Here is a 23,623-nt window from a genome sequence, read left to right on the forward strand (position 1 = left end):
CCTGAATCCTAGTGTCCATATTCTGAGAACTGTAGCCAACAATAGCAGATCTACAAGCTCACAACGCCTCGCGCTGCGAGGTGTTGTGAGCTTGTAGATCGGCCATTTTCGGCAAAGAGGTTTAGTGTAGAGGGGAAAAAGAGCAGACCAAGTACAGAGTGAAAGGTCAAGTTTATAAAGTATTGACGGTTCAAGTGGTAAATATCTGAAAACACAAAATACACAGATGATTGTGCTGTCAAACGAAACTATATGGAATCTCTGAAAGGTTGTGGGGGTCCCTGCTTCATCTCTCTCTCAACTAAGGGGTCCTTGGCCTGAAAACGTTGAAGAACCCTGCTAAAAGGGGTAAGAAAAAACCCTAAATAGAATAGAAGTACGTTGAGAGGCTTGTACATAGACAACAGCAGAGTGGCAGATATGTCTGACTAGGACTAGGACTTGTGTAGTGCTACTATGACTGGCCGCGTCGCTCAAGGCCACAAAAACATAATTAATGGGGGAAGAGGGGAAGCATGGCGGATCTGGCTTCCGGTGGCTAAAGGTTTTCCAGGGAATTATTTTTCCACAGTGAAGAATACAGAGCTGATGAACTTTCACTAACATCTGCGAACACTTACAGTTAATGTACCCCCACCCACCGTCTCTGATACACTCTCACGTTCTCCCAGGCATTTGCCATTTAGACACATTCCTCTTGCTACGATTTAAACAGCGGGAACCACAGAAGCAGTCCAAACATGCTTTTTTTTGTTGAGCAGCAGAGCAGAGAAAAATGCTATGCTAGGCCTTTCCAGGCTGTGTTTACAAGGCTGGGCAGCAGAAAGGCAGTAATGAGACTGCTTCAGCATTACAGAGGATTGCTATGAAACAACACTTAAGGACCCAGTCAACTGTGCTGGTCCACCAGAGCCCTGTTTTCCAAACACAGGGTCGTGACTCTAGTGACCCAAAAGGGGTCATGACCCAATTTTTGCGGATTGTGCAAGCAAATATCCAGGTTTTTCTTAACCATACTTAAAACAAATTATTAAAACATTTGTTTCAAAAGGTTTTCAAAATAAACAGACCATTTCAGAAAAACGAACCAGAAAACATTTTCTGGACATTTTGAAATAGGGCTTATGTGATTGATTCATGATGTTTTTTTTTGTTTGTTTGTTTTTGTTTGGGTCCCTGGGAGATACCACATTTTGACTGGTAGTCCGGCAAAGCCTTGCATGGCCCAGCACCCAAAATATTTCCGGTTTCCATTACATAAAAGTGTAGTACCCCCGTAGTTCCCTCCTCCTCTTCCGGAGGTAATCGACTTCAAGCAAAGCCCCCTTTCTTCAACATCTCGGCCTCTGCACTATAGCTTCCAGGAATTATTTTTTATTGAAGTGGTGGATGTTTAGATGCCACACAGGTCTTCATCTGGTCTTTACAACAATAGTGATGTATAACATCAGGGTGAATATGGCTAAATTAATAGCTAAAACTAGCTCTGAGGAAGCAAGCTAGCATGTAGGCTAGCTGAACTGCTACAAGCAAAAACACTCAATAAAGGTCACTAAACTTGTCCCCAAACCAGACAATCGTAGTCTACAAAACTAGATTTTCACCCCTTATTGCACTGTGCTATATTATGTATGTGTGTGTTTAAGGAACTGCTGTGTCCATTTGGTTCTGTATAGCTGTACACTGCCAGAGCAAACGCAAACACGGTGGAGTCTTTCACCCATTCTACACTAGCACACAGTCTACAATAACGGGGTGGCTGTAATTTATGACAACTAGCGACAATCAATTTGTCTGACTCTTGTCAATGAGTCTGTGTTGGTGATATGTTCTTGGTGCTTCGTGGAATCATTCCCCCATCATTATTTTACTCAGAGAACCCTATGTAAATTCCGGATAACAATCACAGCATCACAGCAGGGCCTGATAATTTCCAGATTAATCAAAAGTAAGGGATTTATATTGCCAATTGGTTTCATTAGGTTTGCCCCCAAACTAATGAAGTAATTAAGTCAAGTGTAGAATACAGTAAATTAGTTCCACACAAATGTAAAAATAACTACAGCTTAACTTTCACACAAATCACAAAATTGTACATGTCAATTTCCCATTCCCCTTCATGGAATTACATGAAGACAGATACGACACAAAGACATCGAATGCCAGCTCCCATTGAATGTCTACGGGTAGTCTTTCAGACAGAAAGATATGGCCTTTCTCTCCTTATAAAGCTTAGTACTGGCACAGTGAGAACCAAACTATCCTGACTGATGATGACAACTGGGCTGACAAGATAACAGAAAAACGAGAACATAAAAAAAGAGCATATTCGCTTTGTGGTCCCTAACCTGAGCCATGGGTGTGGATCACAAGAGCTGTCAGGCCATAAATGCCAGTGGCTTTGATATGGCATGCAGACAAAGGAATTGTGTTGGCTAGACTCTAAAGAAAGAAAGGCGATTAGTCGAGCTGGCCAACAAAGAGACGGTTAGGTTAGCAAGCCAACAACTTCCTTTGCCAGAAGAACCACACTAACCAGCTCAACCAGGTATGTCAAGTTTGTTTGTACTGTCCATAGGTTGAGAGTAGACAGAGAGAGAGAGAGAGAGAGAGAGAGAGAGAGAGAGAGAGAGAGAGAGAGAGCAAGAGAGACAAAAGAGAGGAGAGGGGGGGTTGGGGAGATTGAGATTGGGGAGTTGAGAGAGAGGGAATTCAAATATTTTCAAAGTAAAAAAAATAAAAAATAAACAGGAAATTAAGGCAGAAGAGACAGGAAATGGTCAACAGGATGTCAATGCGTTGTGTTGAGTAACAGGGAGATGGAGAGAGAGAGAGAGAGAGAGAGAGAGAGAGAGAGAAAATAAGACAAAATAAATGGAACAAGATGGAATGAAATACTGGAGTATGGTATATAAAATAATGTCTACTATAATGTCGACAGATTCATTAGCTGAATAGCTAATGTGAATCTTTCTGTCTGTCTGAAAGACAGAGGGAGAAACATGATACTAATACTGTGTTACATACTGTCAGGGTTAAAATGGTTCTCGGCAACAGATCTGCGCACATTACTGTCTCCTTCTGCCACCCACTCTATATACTGTAGCTAAGCCTTAGCTCATTGCCTATCCCATCTGCTGTGGCTGTGAAGTTTGTGCTAAGCTGTGGTCAAAGGTGCTAAAACAATCATTAACCTAAACGACTGCGAGAGGAAGAAATGCTGAACATTTATATTTTGTGCACAATATAAGAGGAAAACAATGACACATAGGAGGTGATGATGAAATGGCCATAAGATAGAACACAAACAAACAATCTATGAAGACTTGTGGTTTCCTGAAAGCTGTTGTTGTGGCTGGTGGTGGTAAAGAGGAAGAAGGGAGAGAGGGGGATGACCTCAGGGAGAAGGAATGCTGCTGTCCAGCACTGCTCCAGAGGAGGTCAAGGGAGGCTTGGAGGTTTTGTGGAGGGTGGGCGGTGCACTGAAACTCACAGAGCCTCTTGCATAACTACAGCAATGATTCCCTGAAAAGCACCGTGTCCTCATCACGCATACATCACTTCTGCTCTTGCCTTGCTTCTTAGAGGTGATTTTGTTGTTTGTAAACAGCGAGGCGGTAATCTGCATTGCACACACATACACAGCAGCAGAACAGCCCTACCGTTGCATACCAATGATGTCTCGTTTGCTTGAAAAGTTACTGCTGTCGAATAAATGGTGAACATTCTGAGATTGCTTAGGCTTAATATTCACCAAACTGGATTCACTTCACACACAGAAGAACTGTTAGCCAGCTTCATGTGTCAGGTGATCTACCCCAATACCAGCTGAACTATACACACAGAAGAACTGTTAGCCAGCTTCATGTGTCAGGTGATCTACCCCAATACCAGCTGAACATCAAGCAGATTAGCCATCCATCCCATGTCTGAATTTGTACCAGGGCAGAGGTTTGGTGGCATATGTTTTTAAGTTGAGCCTGATTTACATCTCATTTTGTGGCTGCGTCACTTGGCAAAAATAATACTTTCAACTGCTAGCATTAGCAACGGGTTCATACGACAACAAATAAACAAGGCTTTATGCACAGACGGCACTTTTTACCGCAATAGTGGCATAAAGAAGAGACACAGAACCACATGGAACCAAAAAACAAAAGCGTTTGGGAACAGGTATATAACACTACAGCATCAGCATCTATTGTCAGCAACACTATGCTGTTGTCTGTAGACTCTATACATTTACAACAATAGTCTACAGTACACATTTAATTTGTGAAATTACTGACACAAAATTGACGACGTAGCAGACCACAGTCACAGAAGATCTGTTCGCTCAATATCTATTTATTTCTCTCTCTCTCTCTCTCTCTCTCTCTCTCTCTCTCTCTCTCTCTCTCTCTCTCTCACACACACACTACATCAAAACAATCTTTGCAACAGTAAGGTCGGGACTGACTAGTGTCTTGACCATTTTCAAATAAAATAAAAGCTTTGTATTTATCCACTGAAACATTGCCTGTCTTTAATGACAGGCAATGTTAAGTTACGAAAATCGCAAGTACAGCGAGTGCTATGATGTGTCAGAGGTGTTAAGTGTTGCCTGTAGGCTTTGATTGATTGATATTGTTATCAACAAAAACGCATATACATGAACATATATGTACATATCTGTCAAAAGGATAAAAAACACACAAAAAACATGGGTGCTTATTTCCATTGTGGTCTTTTGAGTGAAACTGTGTGTCCATAGTGGAGAGACAAGGCCAAAACAACTTAAGATCAGACTAAACACGCACAAGAATGCACACATTTGCTCAGGCTTTGCAAGGAATGTCGCTCTCCCAACATGTGGATGATTAGTTGTTGATGAAAATCAACTGCATGAGTTGAGTATTAATGCATTATTTAATTCAACTGCTAGATTTTTTTTTTGCAGTCTCTCTCTCACTCACTCACACTCACACACACACACACACACACACACACACACACGCACACAATGCTGAATGTTTTCATTCAAGTAGGGCCGACACTTTGTTTACATCCTAGTCTAGAATCCTAGTCTGTAGACTAGAATGTAAACAAAGTGTCGGTCTGACAATGGCCAAAATGATTATTTTATCATTATTTTACGCTTTTTGTGGTCATTTTTGAATAGAAACACATAAATGAAGCTTATTTTTTTAATAAAATATTTTCGAAACATTATTTTTATTTTAGCATTCGTTTTTCAAGAAAAAGTTGACTATAGCTCCTTTAAGTATCGACCAAGATTTGTTTATTTAATACGGGCCATTCACAACAAGAAGTGTTGGGCCAGAGTTAGCCAAGTCACCAGTCATTTTGCATCTGCGGTCCCTGGGCACGTAAAAAAAAAAGAAAAACAATACAGAAAGAGGCCCCTGACAACCTAACATACTAGCATGATGTAATCTAAAGACCATGAGTAATGAGACTGTTGGGTGGCTCCCAAACAGCCATCATTCACTAAGTCCAAGCTGTGCTCATCTGAACTCGTCGTGTCATGTCTAACTTAACTGGTATGGGCAGATGCTTAACTGTTTTCACTGGGTAAAGAATATCATGACATTTCTATTGGATTCCACCATTTGTGACACATACCACTAGGACAGTCTGTAAGCAAGAATACACAGAAAAATCCTCCCACAAATGGAACCATTTGTACACTCTTAGTTAAGAGTTAAATTAACACTAAGGATGTACAGTGGACTGTCAACAGTTTGTCCTGGATCTAAACATTAAAGCACTTTCAAGCCAGCAGTAGCACCCTTGTTTTGAGGGTGTCATTATAGACGAAATCATTCAAACACAGCTAAAATGTCTTGTAGATCGGCTATTTCCCCACGACATCACCTTACGACCCAAGTATAAAATATGGCTTAAGAGGTTAAGGAGAGTGGAATGGATGGGAGCGGGACGGGAAGAGCAGACATCCCAACCAAACAATAGACAGGTTAACATGATTAGCATACAAACAGACAACTGTTCCTGAGAGCAAGAGCATTATTCATGCTCCCCTTCCCCTGGACGAGGGCTTGTTTGACCTCTTTTTTTTTGCCAAAAGGCCAAACCCGCAACCCGCTAAATTAAGTGATGTGTGATGCGAGCTATTACTGGGTCAAAGACGACAAATATGACCAGTGGACCCAAACGCAGACAACAGTTGATGTAATAACTTCAAAACACAAGGACAGTAGGACACATACCAAAACAATGGCAGATAGGAGAGATAGTTTACCACACCCCCCCCCCCCCAACACACACACACACACACACACACACACACACACAAAGAAACTAACCATGCTGACTGACTGACTCAATAGTCCAAAAAGGAGGGACATTCCACTCATTCCTAATTCACTTGAGCGACAATAACACTAAAATGCACACAGCTCCAAGTACACACACAGAAAACAGATAGGTATTATAGTCATAAACAGTTATGAAGCACAACACACAGGACTCCTACCACTACTCCATATCTACAGGTGGACACAAGCCCTAATTCATGAGAAATTACTGGTCATGAACCAATGTAGTAGCTCAGCCACAAGAGCTGTGTTACAAAATATGTCATTTCTGAATTCTGACCATTAACAACAAACACCGACTCAGACTCACAAAGCCCCAAAACAAACTATTCCTTCACTCTAATTAAAAATAACAATTAAAATGCACACAGCCAGACCTGGTCCTGCCTGCATGTCAAGCAAATCTCCACTAAATTGGCTCTTGGTTATGTGTGGTCCTCCTAAGCTCCTTTTTACTACGGACGAAAAACTAAACAAAATACTGCAACCCTCAACACCCACCAAACACTGCCAATTTAAAGAAAAACAATAACAAAAATTATGTTTCCATCTATCAATTACTTACCATGTGAAGTATTGAACTGAATTTCTCGCATTCCTTTGCGGTGAATTGAATAATCAAAAAATGAAGAAAATACATCCATAATTGCATCCATGTTTAGCAAAACTATATCAGGAGTCCATGTATAAACTCTGACATGACTCTCACAGCTAAATCCAACGGCCCTTATCCAATCCATACATAGTCCTGTCTCACCGGCATGCCTCTTCTCTACTAACTCCACTCAATTTACTTTACTTTGCTCTGACTTCCATTGTACTGTAACTGGACCCCCACCCCCCCTCCTAGTGTCCCATCCCCCCCAGAGGTGATTCTCATCAAGTAACACCCCTATGAAAACTGCCTCCAATGCTTTGTTGAAACAGTGCTAACTTCTAAGCTAACGATAATGCTATATGGAAACACTCTCCATTTTAACGCCCATCAAAAAGAGTTTCTGGAAACATTAAGGAAAGAAATAGGTCATGCAGTTGCTGAACATTGATTAAGTTCTCATTTGCAACATTTTGTTTAAATGTTTCTTAATTGCTAGATACCCGATTCCATGGATCTAAAAGAGTGCCACACAAAGACACTTCTTACTAAAAGAAATGTTTCAGTTTATTGCTACACACGGTGCAATTTCTATCTACAAGAATAACAATTACCCCCTACTGCACGTGCTATATTGCTATAAGTGCAAGGAATATATACAGATGGGAAACACCGTAGCAGAATTATAATAGTAAAAAAGGGTACATTTCGGTTACACTCATCCTACCAACAACATATACTGTACAATGTAGCGTAATCTCACCCATTTCTAACACACCAGCATGGTGTTTTGGAAGTACTGAGCATATGACTGGATACACAACATTTGGATTATACTGTAAGAGATACTGTATTATGGGAGTTTATAAATGGTATAGTTTTGCTGTTCTTAATATCGGACCTCTTAGTTTTTGGATACTCGATTCAACATAAAGGGACGGAGAGAAAAACAAAAGTTCTCCAAGAATTCCAGGCTTCACAGGGTGAGTAATTGAGGGGGGAAAAAAGCCATTTGGCTGTGAAGTATTCCTTAAAGAACCAAAGCCTTTCCTCTTCACACTGCCATGCGCCCTCTCCCGTCCCCTCCCCTCCCCGGCATATCTAAGATCATGCACGTCTACTTCCTGCCGGGGAGGATGTCAGCATGTGTAATAACATGCGTTCCCCATTGTAGTTGCCACTTAAAGGCCAAGTGGGATTCAGAAAACGCATAACGGTGTCAGAAAGCCAAGAAGAAGCCCTTACCTGTGTCTGAATCTTTCTGGTCTCCATTGGCTCCAACAGTAAAGGGAAGCTTCCTTTTGGGTGCCTTCTCTTTCATCTCTTTGACCCCATCGTTGCGCTCCAATTTGGGCGTCTTGTTTGACAAAACTTTATCTTTATCCTGCGATAGAAGCAAAACAGAAAGTGCAGAGTTTAAAAATACAAATAATATACATATACTAAAATAGCAGCCCTAGCAATCAGATGTGCAAGTTTTAAGTGGCAGGTAATTTATATAGTCAAGCATCATGAGTCAGCTATTTTATTTACATTATTTATACATGGGGCGGCATAGCTCAGGGGTAGAGAAACCGTTATTAGAGCACGAAGGGTTCCCAGTTCGAATCCGGGCTCACCCTGAGTTAATGTCGAAGGGTCCTTGAGCAAGACTCTGAACCCCTAATTGCTCCCGGTGAGTAGGTTGGTGGTTTCCTCCGCCACCGGTGTATGAATGTGTGTGTGAATGGGTGAATGTAATGCACAATCTATGTAAAGCGCCTTAGATAAAAGCGCTATATAAATGCACCATTTACCATTTATTTATACATTATATGTATAAATATTTTAAGACCTCATTATTACAATTAGAAGCATGAGGAGCAGACAAAGCAGGAGGAAGCTGTACATATAGCAACATAATCCACTCCTCCTAGTCTGGGTCTTTCTCTGCCCTCAGCATCAGTCTTGCAGCCATTAGGGCCTTGCGGAGCGTAACTTTTCCATGGAATTTCCTCCTTGGTTCCTGGCTTTCTGGCAGCAGCAGAAAGAACCAGGCTCAGCGACAGAAGACTAGGCTGACGCCGGCTAGGCTCTGTGGTCTACAGCTGCTGGAACCAATCACAGGCTGCTCCAGCAGATGTCTATGTTACAGCCAGCATTAGTTTTTTAAACAAAAACTAATTTACTAGGCATTTATTAAAGTTTTACTGAGAGCTGATATAGTATCTTGCTTATTCTGGCTACCAGCACTGGAGAACTACGTTACAGTATAATAATATGAATCACTGTACAATCATTGTATGTTTATGGTCTCCGGTGTGGAGTTTCAGTTGCTTTTTTGAAATTAAATAAAAGCAATCAATCGGTTAAATATCAGAAAGTAAGAAGTGGATGGACTTTAATCAAGGCTAAAGAGGTAAGACACATGTGGTGCAGGGCAGGCATGCAAAGTGATTCACTGCACCAATATCTTTGTGTCGACAGCCCAAAGAGATGGAGTGCTGTGATGACTAAGTAAAATGATACGACTGAATCAATGAGAGGTAGCCTAAATGTGTTTTGTAAATCCAGAATAAACCCAAATGCAGCCGCAATGTTATAAGCTATATGGCTGTCAAAGATAACAAAATACATGTCTTCTTTGCTTACACCAACAAACAAAGCAAACACCTTCGCTCTTAAGCATTGCCCACATTTCTTTCACTTTTCAGTAATACGCTCTCTCTCCTCCAACCTCTTTTTACAACAGATCTATTGTTTGATGGAGACGCCTAGCAGGCTCCACGATGTGGGTAAGACCAAATGCTTGCCGCTCTGCACAATTCTGTGCAGGTGATGTGAAAAAGTGCCACAAGGCTATTTAACATCAAAGAGAGAATGCCTACATGCAAAGAATACCTTTCAAAACAATAGAGGGGATATCCATAAATACACAGAATCTCTCTACTGCCTCTACAGATAAAGGAGTATCTGTGTATGTCCGTGTCTGCATATCTCGAGAACAGTCATATCAATTGGAGCACAAGAGCGTGCAGAAATATCTATGAATCCACACGTTTCTCTATCGATCAGTCTGTCTCTGTGTGTGTGTCCCTTTTATGCCCATATACCATTTGAGTTCTCATTGTCATCAATATGACATCATATAGTACTGACTTCATAGACTGATGGCGGGTACAGCGAGTACTTTTAAATGCAATTGTTCATCAACTGTTATAGATAGCTATTATTTATTCTTTAACTCATGTTTAATCACAACATTGTCAGTCATTGTGACAAATAGACAAGCAATCTTTTGTTGTGGGTTTTTGCTTCTTGTGCTAGTAGCAAAATAATATGGCTGAAAAATAAAGCATAACCCAACTATTAAAATAATAAACATAAGCTTACACACTGCCAATCTGGGAAATAAACAATATCCACCCTTAGAACATATTGGATGCTAATTCTGTCTACCAGTAATTCTGGCAGTCATCTATTAATTTAAAGCCCAGTTTTAAAAATCTAGTTGGCAGCTTAAAATAGTGCAATTGGTGAAATTTGGGGATTGGCAAGTGGACAATAATATTGTGTTTCATATGCGAAACATGAAGAAAATGATTTCTAAACGTCCCAAGTGCAGCGGGCAGGGCTGAGAAGCTTAGCTAATGTTAAAGGGATATTTAACTTTCAAACATATTTGGGTTCATTTTAATGTCTAGTCAAGCTTTGGAGTGCAACTCAGACAGTTTATAAGTAGCTTGATTTAGTATTTTGACATTTGATATTCATTTTTATCAGACACGCCACCTTCCTATATAAACCCAGTGTAACTTCAATTTAACCATGTTAGATTCATTGTAAACACGTGAGGGGGCTGTGTTTTTTCAATGACCTTTTTCATGTATTTTTTATAATAATTATTTTGGAAATTTTGAAATAAAAAAGGGTTATAAGAAAAAACACAATCCCTGACATATTCAAAGGACAATATCAGTCCCCAGAACCAAGGACATGTATTTTCAATTAATCTAACATGGTTAAAATGGAGTTTGAAATTACAATGGCTTAACATAGGAAGGGGGCGTGTCGGATAAAATGAATATCAAACATCTAAATATTGAATTGAGCAACTTAAAAACGGTCTGGGGTGCACACATTAAAATGACCTCAAGCATGTTTGAAAGTGAAATCTCTCTCTAAGTATTGATTTAATGATGGATGTTAATGCGACACAATGAGCTCTTTCTCTGGATTAAGTTTGGGTTCGTGGTTTTAGAGAGGCAGGAAAAGGTCAAATAATAAATGTAAATTAAGTGGAGTAGCCAGGGGCGTCACAAGGGCGGGAAAAGTGGGACTGAGTAACTAGGGCCCAAGGTGGAGGAGCCGCATTATTATGCACTAGAAGCTGGGCCGCCCTTCGGGCGGCCCAGCGTCTAGTCGGCGACCTGGCCAACTCGGAACAATGTAAATAGGGAATGAATGCCCCGCCCTTTAATGCAAACCCCATTATACCTGTTTTCATAGGACCCGTTTTGACCATCTGTCTGCCTGTGTCCATTTATGCCCATATATGGAGTTATCTGTATCTGTCTGTCTGTATGTCGCTGTCCATTTTATGTCCATATATGGAGATCACTGCAGTTATAGTTCTGGGTCCAATTTATGCCCATATATGGAGATATCTGTCTATCTGCGTCCATTTTATGCCCATATATGGAGTATCTGTCTGTGCCTCCAACTGTGTTGCAGACACAGTGCCGGTTCCCCCTTTAATGCAAACCTCATTATACCTGTTGTCATAGGACCCGTTTTGAACATCTGTTTGCCTGTGTCCATTTATGCCCATATATGGAGATATCTGTATCTGTCTGTCTGCGTCCATTTTATGCCCATATATGGAGATCTTTGACCATCTGTTTGCCTCTGTCCATTTATGTCCATATATGGAGATATCTGTATCTGTCTGTCTGCAATCCATTTTATGCCCATATATGGGGGCATTCATTTTATGCCCATATATGGAGAACGCGCGTGCCCGTGGGACGAACGGTTCTTGCCCATATATGGAGATCTGCCCATATGCCCATATATGGAGATCTCTGTATCTGTGTCCCCTTTATGCCCATATACGGAAATTGCGTCCATTTTATGTCACAATGAGTCAGCGACCATCTGTTTGCCTGTTTGTCTTTGAGTCGGCAGAAGTGATGTCAGAATGCCCATATGCCCATATATGTAGACCATCTGTTTAACTGTTTGTCTTTGAGTCAGCAGAAGTGATGTCAGATTGCCCATATGCCCTGCCCATATGCCCATATATGTAGCCCATATGGAGATCTGCCCATATGCCCATATATGGAGATCTCTGTATGAGTCAGCCCTTGTGCCGATACGTCCATTTATGCCCATATATCTGTGTAGCCCATATGGAGATCTGCCCATATGCCCATATATGGAGATACATAAGCATGGCATTTTGTGTTGACTCATGTTGCGTACGCGATGTCAGAGCCTTTTATGAAATGATGTCACAATGAGTCAGCGCTTGCGCCGATTTCCTCCGGAACAGCCTGATGTCAACAATCAGCTCCGCATAAGGAGATTCCGAACGTTTTGCGCCGTTTCGGAAAAAACGCGCGTCGGGTCGATTTCCTCCGGAACAGCCTCCGAACGTTTTGCGCCGTGAGTCAGCAGAAGTGATGTCAGATTGCCCATATGCCCTGCCCATATGCCCATATATGTAGCCCATATGGAGATCTGCCCATATGCCCATATATGGAGATCTCTGTATGAGTCAGCCCTTGTGCCGATACGTCCATTTATGCCCTTTATGCCCATATGAGTCAGCAGTGCCCATATGCCCATATATGATGTCAGAGCCTTTTATGAAATGATGTCACAATGAGTCAGCGCTTGCGCCGATTTCCTCCGGAACAGCCTGATGTCAACAATCAACAATCAGCTCCGCATAAGGAGATTCCGAACGTTTCGCGCCGTTTCGGAAAAAACGCGCGTCGGGTCGGGTCGAGGCCGGGCACTGCACTCCGCGCCGCGGCGGAGAACGCGCGTGCCGAATCTGAAGCCGGTGGGACGAACGGTTCTCGAGATACGCGGATTACATACACGCAGACAGACAGACAGACAGACAGACACGCAGAGACTTCTCGCATTTATAGATAGATTATTTTGTGCTTTAACTATTGAAAAATAGCAGATATACAAGCTCACAGCTTGTAGATCTGCTATTTTTGAAAAGTCGTGAAAATGTATGCAAAATCAAATCTTTGAATCTGGGGGGGTCCCTGGAACTAAATATTTTGAGATGGGGGTCCGTGGCCAAATACACATCATTTTGGGGGTCCTTGACATGCATAGGCATAGAAACATAGGTTTTTTAAAACACCTTAGAAGGATTTAGAAGACATTTATAGAATCGGGTCAAACATATTCAAAGATTTTTCAAAAATAGCAGATCTACAAGCTCGCGCGGCACAGATAGTTAAAGCACAAAATAATGCGTAATAATGCGGTCCCAGTCTAAATGGGTAAAATCCCCCCTATGAATAACATTAATGGGGGGCTTGCAGTGAATCCTTGTACCCAGGGACACCCCTGGGAGTAGTTGTATACTGTACAGTCCCTTCCAAGTTCCATGTGTTTCACTATTCCTCCATTCTTTACTCATGCATGTATCCCACCATTCTTCCCCTCCCTGCCTCCCTCTCTCCTTGGGCCTGGCTCTCCATTATGTGTGGGGCTGTTGAAGCTCCTCCCCCTGCCCTGCCCCAGTCATAAGACTATGATGTCATGGTACAGTATAGACAAACAGCATCAGCTACAGTTGCTGATCTCTCGTCTGCCGCTCTCTTTCTCATATTTCTCACACACACACACACACACACACACACACACACACACACACACACACACACACACACACACACACACACACACACACACACACACACACACACACACACACACACACACACACACACACACACACACACACACACACTCAACAACATCACAGACAATACTAAACAAGTCTGACACAAACACTTGGGTATGTGAAAAAGACTAACGTTATATCTGGTGGAGAATTCGGTTGCCACAATGCCATGGTTACATACAAGGAGAACAGTAAACACAACAACAGTGTTAAAAAAGACAACAAAGAGTGCTAATGTGAGACCAAAGCTAGCTAAAGCTAGCCTCCAGACTGTGTCAGTGTCGAAGAGTCCAAATTAGAAGGCAGCTATGACTACAACAGCATGCTGCAAACCTGTGTTCATCATGAGCCTCCCTGTTAGGGTGGTCTCGGTGGTCTCCTCCTAGCAATACTTGCACACTCTTCATCTCCTCACTCTGCTTTCCTTGTGCTGCCTCCCTCTTTTTTATTCCCACCCCCTGCGTGCTCCCCTCCCTCCCTCCCTCCCTCCCCTCCCTGCCAGAGTCTGATGCAATCCTGTGCAGAGGGCTGTACATCCACGCCTGCCTGCGTACGTTGCACCTCTCCGCTCTATCCAGAACTGTTGCTGCTTGGCAGCTTAGCAGTGGCGGAAAAAGTACTCAAATGTTTTACTTAAGTAAAAGTATCAATACTGCAACGTAGAAATACTCTGTTACGAGTAAAAGTTCGGAATTAAAAATGTACCCGAGTAAAAGTGTTGGCATCAAAATGTACTTAAAGTACCAAAAGTAAAAGTACACATTGTTTGAAAATAGCAGATCTACAAGCTCGCAACGCGTCGCATCGCAACACGGCTATTTTCAAATAGCCACAGTATAAAATAGGGCTAATGTGGATTAATGTATGTTTTATAATATAATCGTTTTTATCTGCAAAGTAACTACCGGTAGTAATTCAATTAAATATAGTGAAGTAAAAGTACAATATTTACCTCTGAGATGTAGTGGAGAAAAAGTAAAAGTACTGAGAACTGGAAATACTCAAGTAAAGTACAAATACCTAAAAACTGTACTTAAGTACAGTACTTGAGTAAATATACTTAGTTACTTTCCACCACTGGCTGCACCTCTCCCCTCTATCCAGCACTGCTGCTGGCAGCACAGCACACAGCATGACATCATCAGACTGCGTCCAGCACACGCCACACAGCATGACATCATCAGACTGCGTCCAGCACACACCACACAGCATGACATCATCAGACTGCGTCCAGCACACACCACACAGCATGACATCATCAGACTGCGTCCAGCACACACCACACAGCATGACATCATCAGACTGCGTCCAGCACACACCACACAGCATGACATCATCAGACTGCGTCCAAGACCTTGTGGCATAACAAGCTACAGCACGTCAACAGACAGACAGACACAACGGTTCCAATTCAGGCAGATAGATCACTTGAATCTTGAAGGAATTTAATTTCCGTTATGGACTCTTCTGAAATAGTCCAGAGTGCACACAGACGCCTGTATCTTACAGACAGCAGTGGAATTGGAAAAAACAATTTATACACACACACATATATATATATATATATATATATATATATAAAATCACACAAAGCGGTACACACCATCTCTAAAGTCATGTCATCAACATGGATCTGTCCAATTTCCCATATTCCCTCCTGATTGGCTACGATTTCTAAAGTTTATGTATGCGACGTGACGGTCGCTTATCTCCCAATTGGGGAGTCTTACTGGTTAGTCTTATAACCAGTTTTGATGAGTAAACCTCGAAAATACCCCAAAATACCCCAAACCAAACACCACTAGCACACTGGTCAAAACTGGTCTGCCTACTGTGCTGACCGGCTGGTCACAGTCGAGGCTTTATATCAAATGTCCAATGAGCCGTTATGTTACAACCGCCACGGCTATTTGGCATAGTTCTGCTTCTGAAAACACCCAACAGCCAATACAAAGATGGCAAACCTCTCTACAAGATGCAAACACGGAGCCGTTTTGGTTCTTATTGATCTGACTGATCATACTGACATAAGATCATTTGTGTAGTGGCTGACTCACAACAGGACATTATGTAGGATGCCGTTTAATGCCGTTGTCGACGGCCTATACCCCGGTAGGGGTGTAAGGCGTAAGACGACGTTAATTAATGCTACTCTGGAATCTGTTCATAATTTCCACCTATGGCCTGTGCAGCACCCAATTGTTTATTGAAAGGGCCAAGGAGATTAGGGAGTAGAGGAGAGATTTGTTTTAGTTTTTTTTTACATAACTACAAAAGTTATTAACAGGTATGGACCAGCTGAGTTCTAATGTTACAGCAGATAGCTCTCAATTGCATTGATCGGTTAGCTAAACGGATGGTTGGTAAGGTTGTGAATCATAAGCACATAGCAGCCTATTCAAAGCCTCGCACCAATAACCCAGTGAAACTCCTCAGTTGACACAGATAAAGTGTCAAGTGCAGCTGTCTTGGAAATGGAAAGCAAGGATATGCAACAATGCATATGATAAAAGAACTTGAGCAGCGCTATAATATCCCCTTGTCAACACTTCAGCAAATACTGTAATTAATTATAACAAACTAATTATAACTTTATAACAGACATGACTAGTAATTGTCATTATCCAACAGAGCCTACATAGCTCTTACTACTCTACTCCATATAACATGCCAGCATTGTGCAATCTTATGTCTACATCAGAATTAAAACCAAAACCCACATTTAATCTGTAAATGTCTCTGACACGTCGACTAGCAAAGACATACGTATTTGAATCCTGCAATCACTTGTCAAATAATAAATCACTTCGTTTTCAGATTAATTTGTGGCTTTTCACAATTATCAGTAAACTATGTTGCCACTATGGTACCAGTCTGGAATGGGGATTCTTGACATGTTGCCTCTATGGGAACAACATTGTAGAGACACACTGATTCCATTTTAATGATTGGCAATGTACATTGCCCATGGAACATCAACAGTAATTTCAGATAGTAAAGCTGTCACGGTGGTAGAGCCTCCAGATAACTGGCCACAAGGATTCATATACAGGAGAACAGTGGCTGGCAGGTGCCAACTCTCATGGTGAGCCTTGATAATGCAGCAACGACTTCTACAGTGTAACAGGGCACAAATATTCCCTGTGGTATGAGAATCATACATTAGGTTAGATATAATGCTTTTGTTTACAATAATCATTGCTTAATCAAGAGGTCATCCAGCCATCTCCTGAATTCAGTAATGTGCGAGTAAATGTCTTCCAAATATATTTATCACATTTTAGTAATGACAGATTACTGCATTATCAAGTTGTGGTCATATTATAGTTATGATGATGTTGCAGCCTTCAACTGTGCACCTGTTTTGGAAGTTTTCTTTTTGTCTCAATAAAAGATTGGACAAATGCTGAATGTTCCCCTCCCCTGACCTGATACGGACACTATTTAGTTAGCTTCTATAGCATCTTCACGCCAATTACCGTAGTTAGTGCACTAAACACATTTACCCCTTGATGACTACTGTGACAGGTTGACAACATTGACAGGTTCAGGTTCTTACCTTTTTCCCACCCTGCTTCTCCACCATGTCGGTGCTGAGTGGGAAGTGGTCCAGCTGGGGGGTTTTAGAACCCCCACCTTTGGGCATCGTTCAGCTCTCCCCACGCCAAGCCTCATTCACGCTGCCATTGCATCGTCATCGACCGTCTGAGAACCAAAGAGAGAGAGAGAGAGAGTTAGGATCATGCTTCTTTTTTCTTTAAATAATATGTTTATAACGTTTTCACAGACAAAATATGAACAACGACAAGACCTGACGTACAACAAAACAGCACAGCCCCTAGCAACCGGTAGAGAACAGACACCCCCGCCCAAGACAGTATGGCATCCATAAAGACACCATACAGCAAGCCCAAAAATGACAGCAAGCCAGAGCACTGGTGAAGGGGTCAAGGTTGGCATGGAAATCCCCCATGCAGAGCAGCTGACAGTGTGTGTCCAATAAACGTTAAGTACGGTTCCCAAATTTTATAAAAAGCGTCTATCTTGGAGTGTAACATACATGTAATGTATTCACAAGGGATACAATCCATTACAATATTGTGCCACAATTTCTTGGAAGGAGAAACATCCTTGATCCAAAAGCATCATGCTTCTTTGAAAACACAATTACCATGCCGCTACAAAATATTGCTTTTAGCGGTAGATCAGGCTGCTCTCCACTCTCCATTTTCAACAACGTCACTCCTCTAACTGGAGAGAGAACTGCGAGGACAAGAGGCCTAAAATGCAGCACAGAGAATTAAGCCACAGTTGGTGTGGAGGCGGGTAGGCACCCCTTATCGCTAGAGGGTTCGGAGAGTAACTATTGATAGCTCTTTATCTTGGTCTAAACATATAAACAGTATTGTCATCAAAATGGGAAGAGGAATCGGTATGGCTATGAAGAGTTCTGCTTTCATCGCTCCCTCCATAATGAAATCAGAAATCCATTCTTTGGTTCTGTCTAATTTAGAATACTACCCTGTAATCCCGTCAGCTACAAAATTGGACTTGAAAAGATTACAGGTTGCTCAGAATAAAGCGTCTCGTCTGGCACTAGGATGTTCATACAGGACAAGTATTAGTTATATGCATGAATGTCTGGCATGGCTAATGGTTGAACAGAAACAATCGGTGAATCTTTTAATGCTACTGCATAACATTATTAGCACCAATACGCCGTCTAGCTTGGCTCAACAGTTACAAATGACTTCTGAGAATGCGTACAACACCAGAGGAGCAGCTTCTGGTAACATAAGAGCAAAAATGGCACCGAAATCGAATTTTCTCAAACTCACTGGTAAATGGTACATTTATATAGCGCCTTTATCAAAGGTGCTTTACAATGATCGTGCATTACATTCACCCATTCACACACATTCATACACTGATGTCAGAGGAAACCATGCAAGGCACCAACCTGCTGCTCACCGGGAGCAACTAGGGGTTCAGTGTCTTGCTCAAGGACTATTCGACACCAACTCTGGGGGAGCCCGGGATCGAACTTGGATCCTTCCGTTTCCCAAGAGGCCACTCTACCCCTGAGGCAATGCCGGCTGGTATACAGTATATGCAGGTCAATAGAACTCTGGAATGCTCTGCCCAAAAACATCCCATCTACAATAATTTGACTGGACTGTTGGATTAGATAATGTTTTTTGTATTCATTATTTTTACTTTAATTTGTATTTTTAGTAGTTCATCTGTATTGTATTTGCTTTGTTCAGGACCACAGGGAGACTAAATGCTCAATCATATGTCTCTAATGGTCTAATGGGGATCTTTTAATAAACATAAACATAAAGATCACTAGAGGCTTGGTAGAAAAACAACAGCGGAGGCTCATCCTAACCAATGACAGACATCAAACTACCTACGAATGATGGCATAATGAACTGGTGCTGAACCTGAACAGTTGAATGCGTTCTTGTAGCTAACAGACTGAGCTGCTGGACTTCCATCCACTCCACTAAATTGGTTCTTCTGATCCACAGGACTATGAATAAATCATACATCCATTACCTCAATATTCTCTCTTCCATAATGTGTTTTTTTTTTCATCTTCCCCCTCCGCTGGGGGCGTGTGTGCGTGTGTAGGCGTGCACACGTAGAAAAACCAGGCCTGCCTCCTTTTCCACTACTATGGGACATGGCACTCATCTCCTCCCTGGCGCCACTGCCCCTCCCCCTTCCCTCTGCAGTTCTCCTATTCAAAGACTTCTATTTATAACACTCCAGTCAAATCAACCAGTCAGTCAGTAAGTCAGTCAGAGCGGCACACACAGCTACAGAAGATGTAGGCTATTGCTCTGCTCTTACTGCGGAGAAGGACAAACCACAGCCCACCTCCCACTTGCTCCCTCTCTCCTCGATAACCCCCCCCCCCCTCCCCCCCAACACTCCCACCCAGGGGTGTCACAAGGGGGGGGAGTGTGACTGAGTTACTAGGGCCCAAGGTAGAGGGGCCTTAATTATTTTATACTTTAGCTATTGACATTTTTTGAAAAGTCGTGAAAATGTGTACAAAATCTTTGAATATATGTGTTTTTTAAGCGAACTCAAATGTTACTTCTGGGAGGGGGGGTCACATGAAAAGGTTTGAGCACCACTGACATAAAGACTTGCACACATTTTCACGATTTAAAAAAATAGCCACAAGCAGCACGGCACCGAGTGCCACGCTGCAAGCTTGTATATCTGCTATTTTTCAAAAGTTAAAGCACAAAATAACGCGTGATAATGCACTCCCAGTCTAAATGGGTTAAACCCATTTAGACTGGAACATTCATGGGGGGCCCGCAGTGAATCCTTGTACCCAGGGCCCAGAATTTGGTGCGACACCCCTGCTCCCACCACACCAAACAAAGTGGCAGCAGGAAGCTTGACGACTCGCAGGGATAAACAAACCACGCAGGGATTCATCAGCAGGACTCAGAACTGGGTCAGCTTAGGATTCTAGAACAATAAATGCAATCGCAAAACTAATTTAGGACTATTATGCACAAGAGCTTATTGCTATCTTTAAGAGAGGAGGAGCACATTGTCTAGTATACAAAATGCGGGGAAGTGACACACACACACACACACACACACACACACACACACACACACACACACACACACACACACACACACACACACACACACACACACACACACACACACACACACACACACACACACACACACACACACACACACACACACACACACACACACACTCCTGAGAGGAAACACCACTCAGAAAACACAAGCCTCGCTTCCTCTGTTACACTGTCCCAATCGGAAGATACATCTGCTAACGTTTGTGTGTGTGTGATCATTCTGACTGAAGTGTTGCGCGTAATGTTGTGTTGATTTGTTCCAGATGAATGTGAGTTTGTGTGGGTGTGGGACAGAGAGAGAGAGAGAGAGAGAGAGAGAGAGAGAGAGAGAGAGAGAGAGAGAGAGAGAGAGAGAGAGAGAGAGTACTTAATAGATACAGTAGAGATTGCGGCCCAACCTAAATATGGGATATTTCTGCGTCTGCATGCTTAAACAAGGCTGCTTGTTCATAGCCTGGCTTGGCCAGACTATATACTAATGCAGCTAACTAACTGCAGTATCATACCCACCTTGTTTTAACATGGGTGGATTGTCTGGCTGTGCTTAGTCTCTAGATTACAGACTTCCGCATTACTGCAAGGGAAAATAGCGACCAAACTTTTCCTTGACGATGGCTAGCCAGATTGGGCTGTGCTAGGCTAGCTTGTTCATGCCGCCATTCACAAGACTCTCAGAGTAGACATTTGAAATCCTCCGAAGCAACAAGGCACACAGACCAGTTTCACCAGTCTACCAGTACTGGCTGATCAACGCTGAGCCAGGGCGCTTTCATTTAAGGAGATGTCTTTTATTGACACAGACCATAGTTTAGCAAAATCCTATTCAGCTATTCTTTTTTAAAGATTTGTTTTTTGGGGGCTTTTATGCCTTTATTGGATAGGACAGTAGAGAGACAGGAAATGGGGGGAGAGATGGGGAGTGACACACGGCAAAGGTCGTCCGGATCGGGAATCGAACCGGCGACGCCGCCAGGCATCCATGCCTATGTGGCAATGCCTAAGTGGTATGCACCTGGACAAGTAGGCCAGTGGGCGCCCCAGCTATTCTTTTTTTTAACATGAGGTATTTTCTCATGTTTGAAGACAGGGTGACACCAGTCAAGAAAACCAGCTATCGGTATAGCAAAAAAAAAACAGACTCTAGGAGTTCAGTCAGTTCACATAGGGCTTGGTGGGTATACGTAGCTGCTACACACATGCCTGCTACACACATGCAGAACCTTGTGCCACATTACAATATTGTGGCACAAGGTTTATAATTTGGGCAAATATTGAGAATTGCGCTCTACGCATCCTCTATGTTCTTGCACTTGACCCCATGCCGTACCTTGTGCTTATACATGGAATTAAAACTCACGTATCGTTGTATTGAAGCATGACTCAGTGCGGAAGTGTGGTAATGAACTGTTACATTGCTGTCAGACTGCTTAAACACACACACACGCACACGCACACACACACACACACACTCAATTCCAAAAAACAAATTGAATAACCTCTAATGGAACACAGAAGAAGGGCATTCGGCCTCATGGCTACATGACAGACATGTTGCTTGCTTGGGCCGGTGACAACACTGAAGCAGTGGCATCAAGTCCACGCAGTACACTACAGTAACTAACCTACAACAGCAACTCCCACATGTCAGACAAGAGCAATACACCAAGAGATTTACTATGCTCTAATGTTTAGTGGATGATGTCAGTGTGCTCCACTCAGAGGAAGATTGCAGAAAAGAGGAGGGGAGAGTAAGAGAAGAAATCTCTCTCTCTCTCTCTCTCTCTCTCTCTCTCTCTCTCTACCATAAGACTGGAGCTTGCCGGCTATCTTCTCCATCTCTCCTCCGTTCTCCCTCAGTCACTCTGCCTCTTTTGTCCCCTCTCTCCAACACAGGGGTCTTCAACGTTTTCAGGCCAAGGACCCCTTAGCTGAGAGGGAGATGAAGCAGGGACCCCCTCCCCTCTACATATTGTACAGTATAAATGTTTTGATGGAGATTCTCATAGATTTCATAGATAGATTCATAGACTTGATGCAAAAAGTTAGACCAAGGCACTCTTGAGGGACAGTTAAAAAGCCTTTATTTTAGGGCTAATGCATATTGGCAAGAATAAAAAATTCACCTACGCGTTGCTGCACATAATGCCTTCTTCAGGGTGACTAGACAAAAACCTGAACAAACATGGCTTTTATAGGAAACAGGATATGACATCACAAGCTCATATGCAGGTTGACTGGGAGGCCAGAACCACACCAAGACAAAATGTAGACTTATACAGAAACAACCTACCCAGATTCATAGACTTGTTTGACACTTAACCACTTAGAATCTTAAATCGTCGATACTTAGTAAACTTGACATTTCACTCTGTACTTGGTCTGCTCTTTTTTACCTCTACACCAAACCTATTTGCAAAAAATAGCTGATCTACAAGCTCTCAACGCCTCGGCCTCGCGTAGATCAGCTATTTTTGGCTAAGGTTCTCCTCAGACTCAAGAGTATAGGGATGCGAGGGTTCAACTTCAAGTTGTTCATTTAAAATAATTATCCTATCACACAAGGATTTGGCGGCCCCGCTGTAGTAACTCTGAGGACCCCTTAGGGGTTGAAGACCGCTGCCCTAACACACACACAGTTCCACCCGTCCTCTCTCTTCCTCCACTCATCCTCCTGTAGCGTTCTCTCTATCCGTCCAGCCACTCCCTCTGCGGTCAGACAGAGGCCAACGCTCACTGCAGGATGCTGCGTACGTAAATGCACACCCAGGGGTGTCGCACCACTAAAAATATTTAGTTCCAGGGACCCCCCAGAAGCAAAATTTTAGAAAAAAAAAATACATATATTCAAAGATTTGCACAAATTTTCACGACTTTTCAAAAATAGCAGATCTACAAGCTTGCAATGTGAGCTTGTATATCTGCTATTTTTTAATAGCTTAAGTATAAAATAATGAAGGCCCCTCCACCTTGGGCCCTAGTAACTCAGTCCCACTCCCCCCCCCCCCCCTTGTGACGCCCCTGTGCACACTCACTCTCGATCACAAAAACTAAATTCACATCGTACACTGTGGATGGTGATATGGTACATGCTTAATCAATAAACAACAATCCATCCTGAACAACAAAAGCA

The 23,623-nt window shown here is 42.5% G+C and overlaps 1 protein-coding gene across 1 annotated transcript in view; it reads right to left on the reverse strand.

Moving 5' to 3' along the window:
- The window catches only part of ankrd11 (ankyrin repeat domain 11), a 174,764-nt gene that overhangs the window by 19,613 nt on the left and 131,528 nt on the right, over positions 1–23,623 (reverse strand). Inside the window, exons 3-4 of the mRNA XM_080730457.1 lie at positions 17,409–17,554; positions 8,179–8,317 (exon numbers count right to left, since the gene is read on the reverse strand). Coding sequence (XP_080586583.1) covers positions 8,179–8,317; positions 17,409–17,495 — 226 coding nt within the window. The 5' untranslated portion in view covers positions 17,496–17,554. The remainder of the gene's footprint in view (positions 1–8,178; positions 8,318–17,408; positions 17,555–23,623) is intronic.

This window comes from Nannobrachium achirus, assembly GCF_963921795.1.
Source record: "Nannobrachium achirus genome assembly, chromosome: 7".
Classification (NCBI taxonomy): domain Eukaryota; kingdom Metazoa; phylum Chordata; class Actinopteri; order Myctophiformes; family Myctophidae; genus Nannobrachium; species Nannobrachium achirus.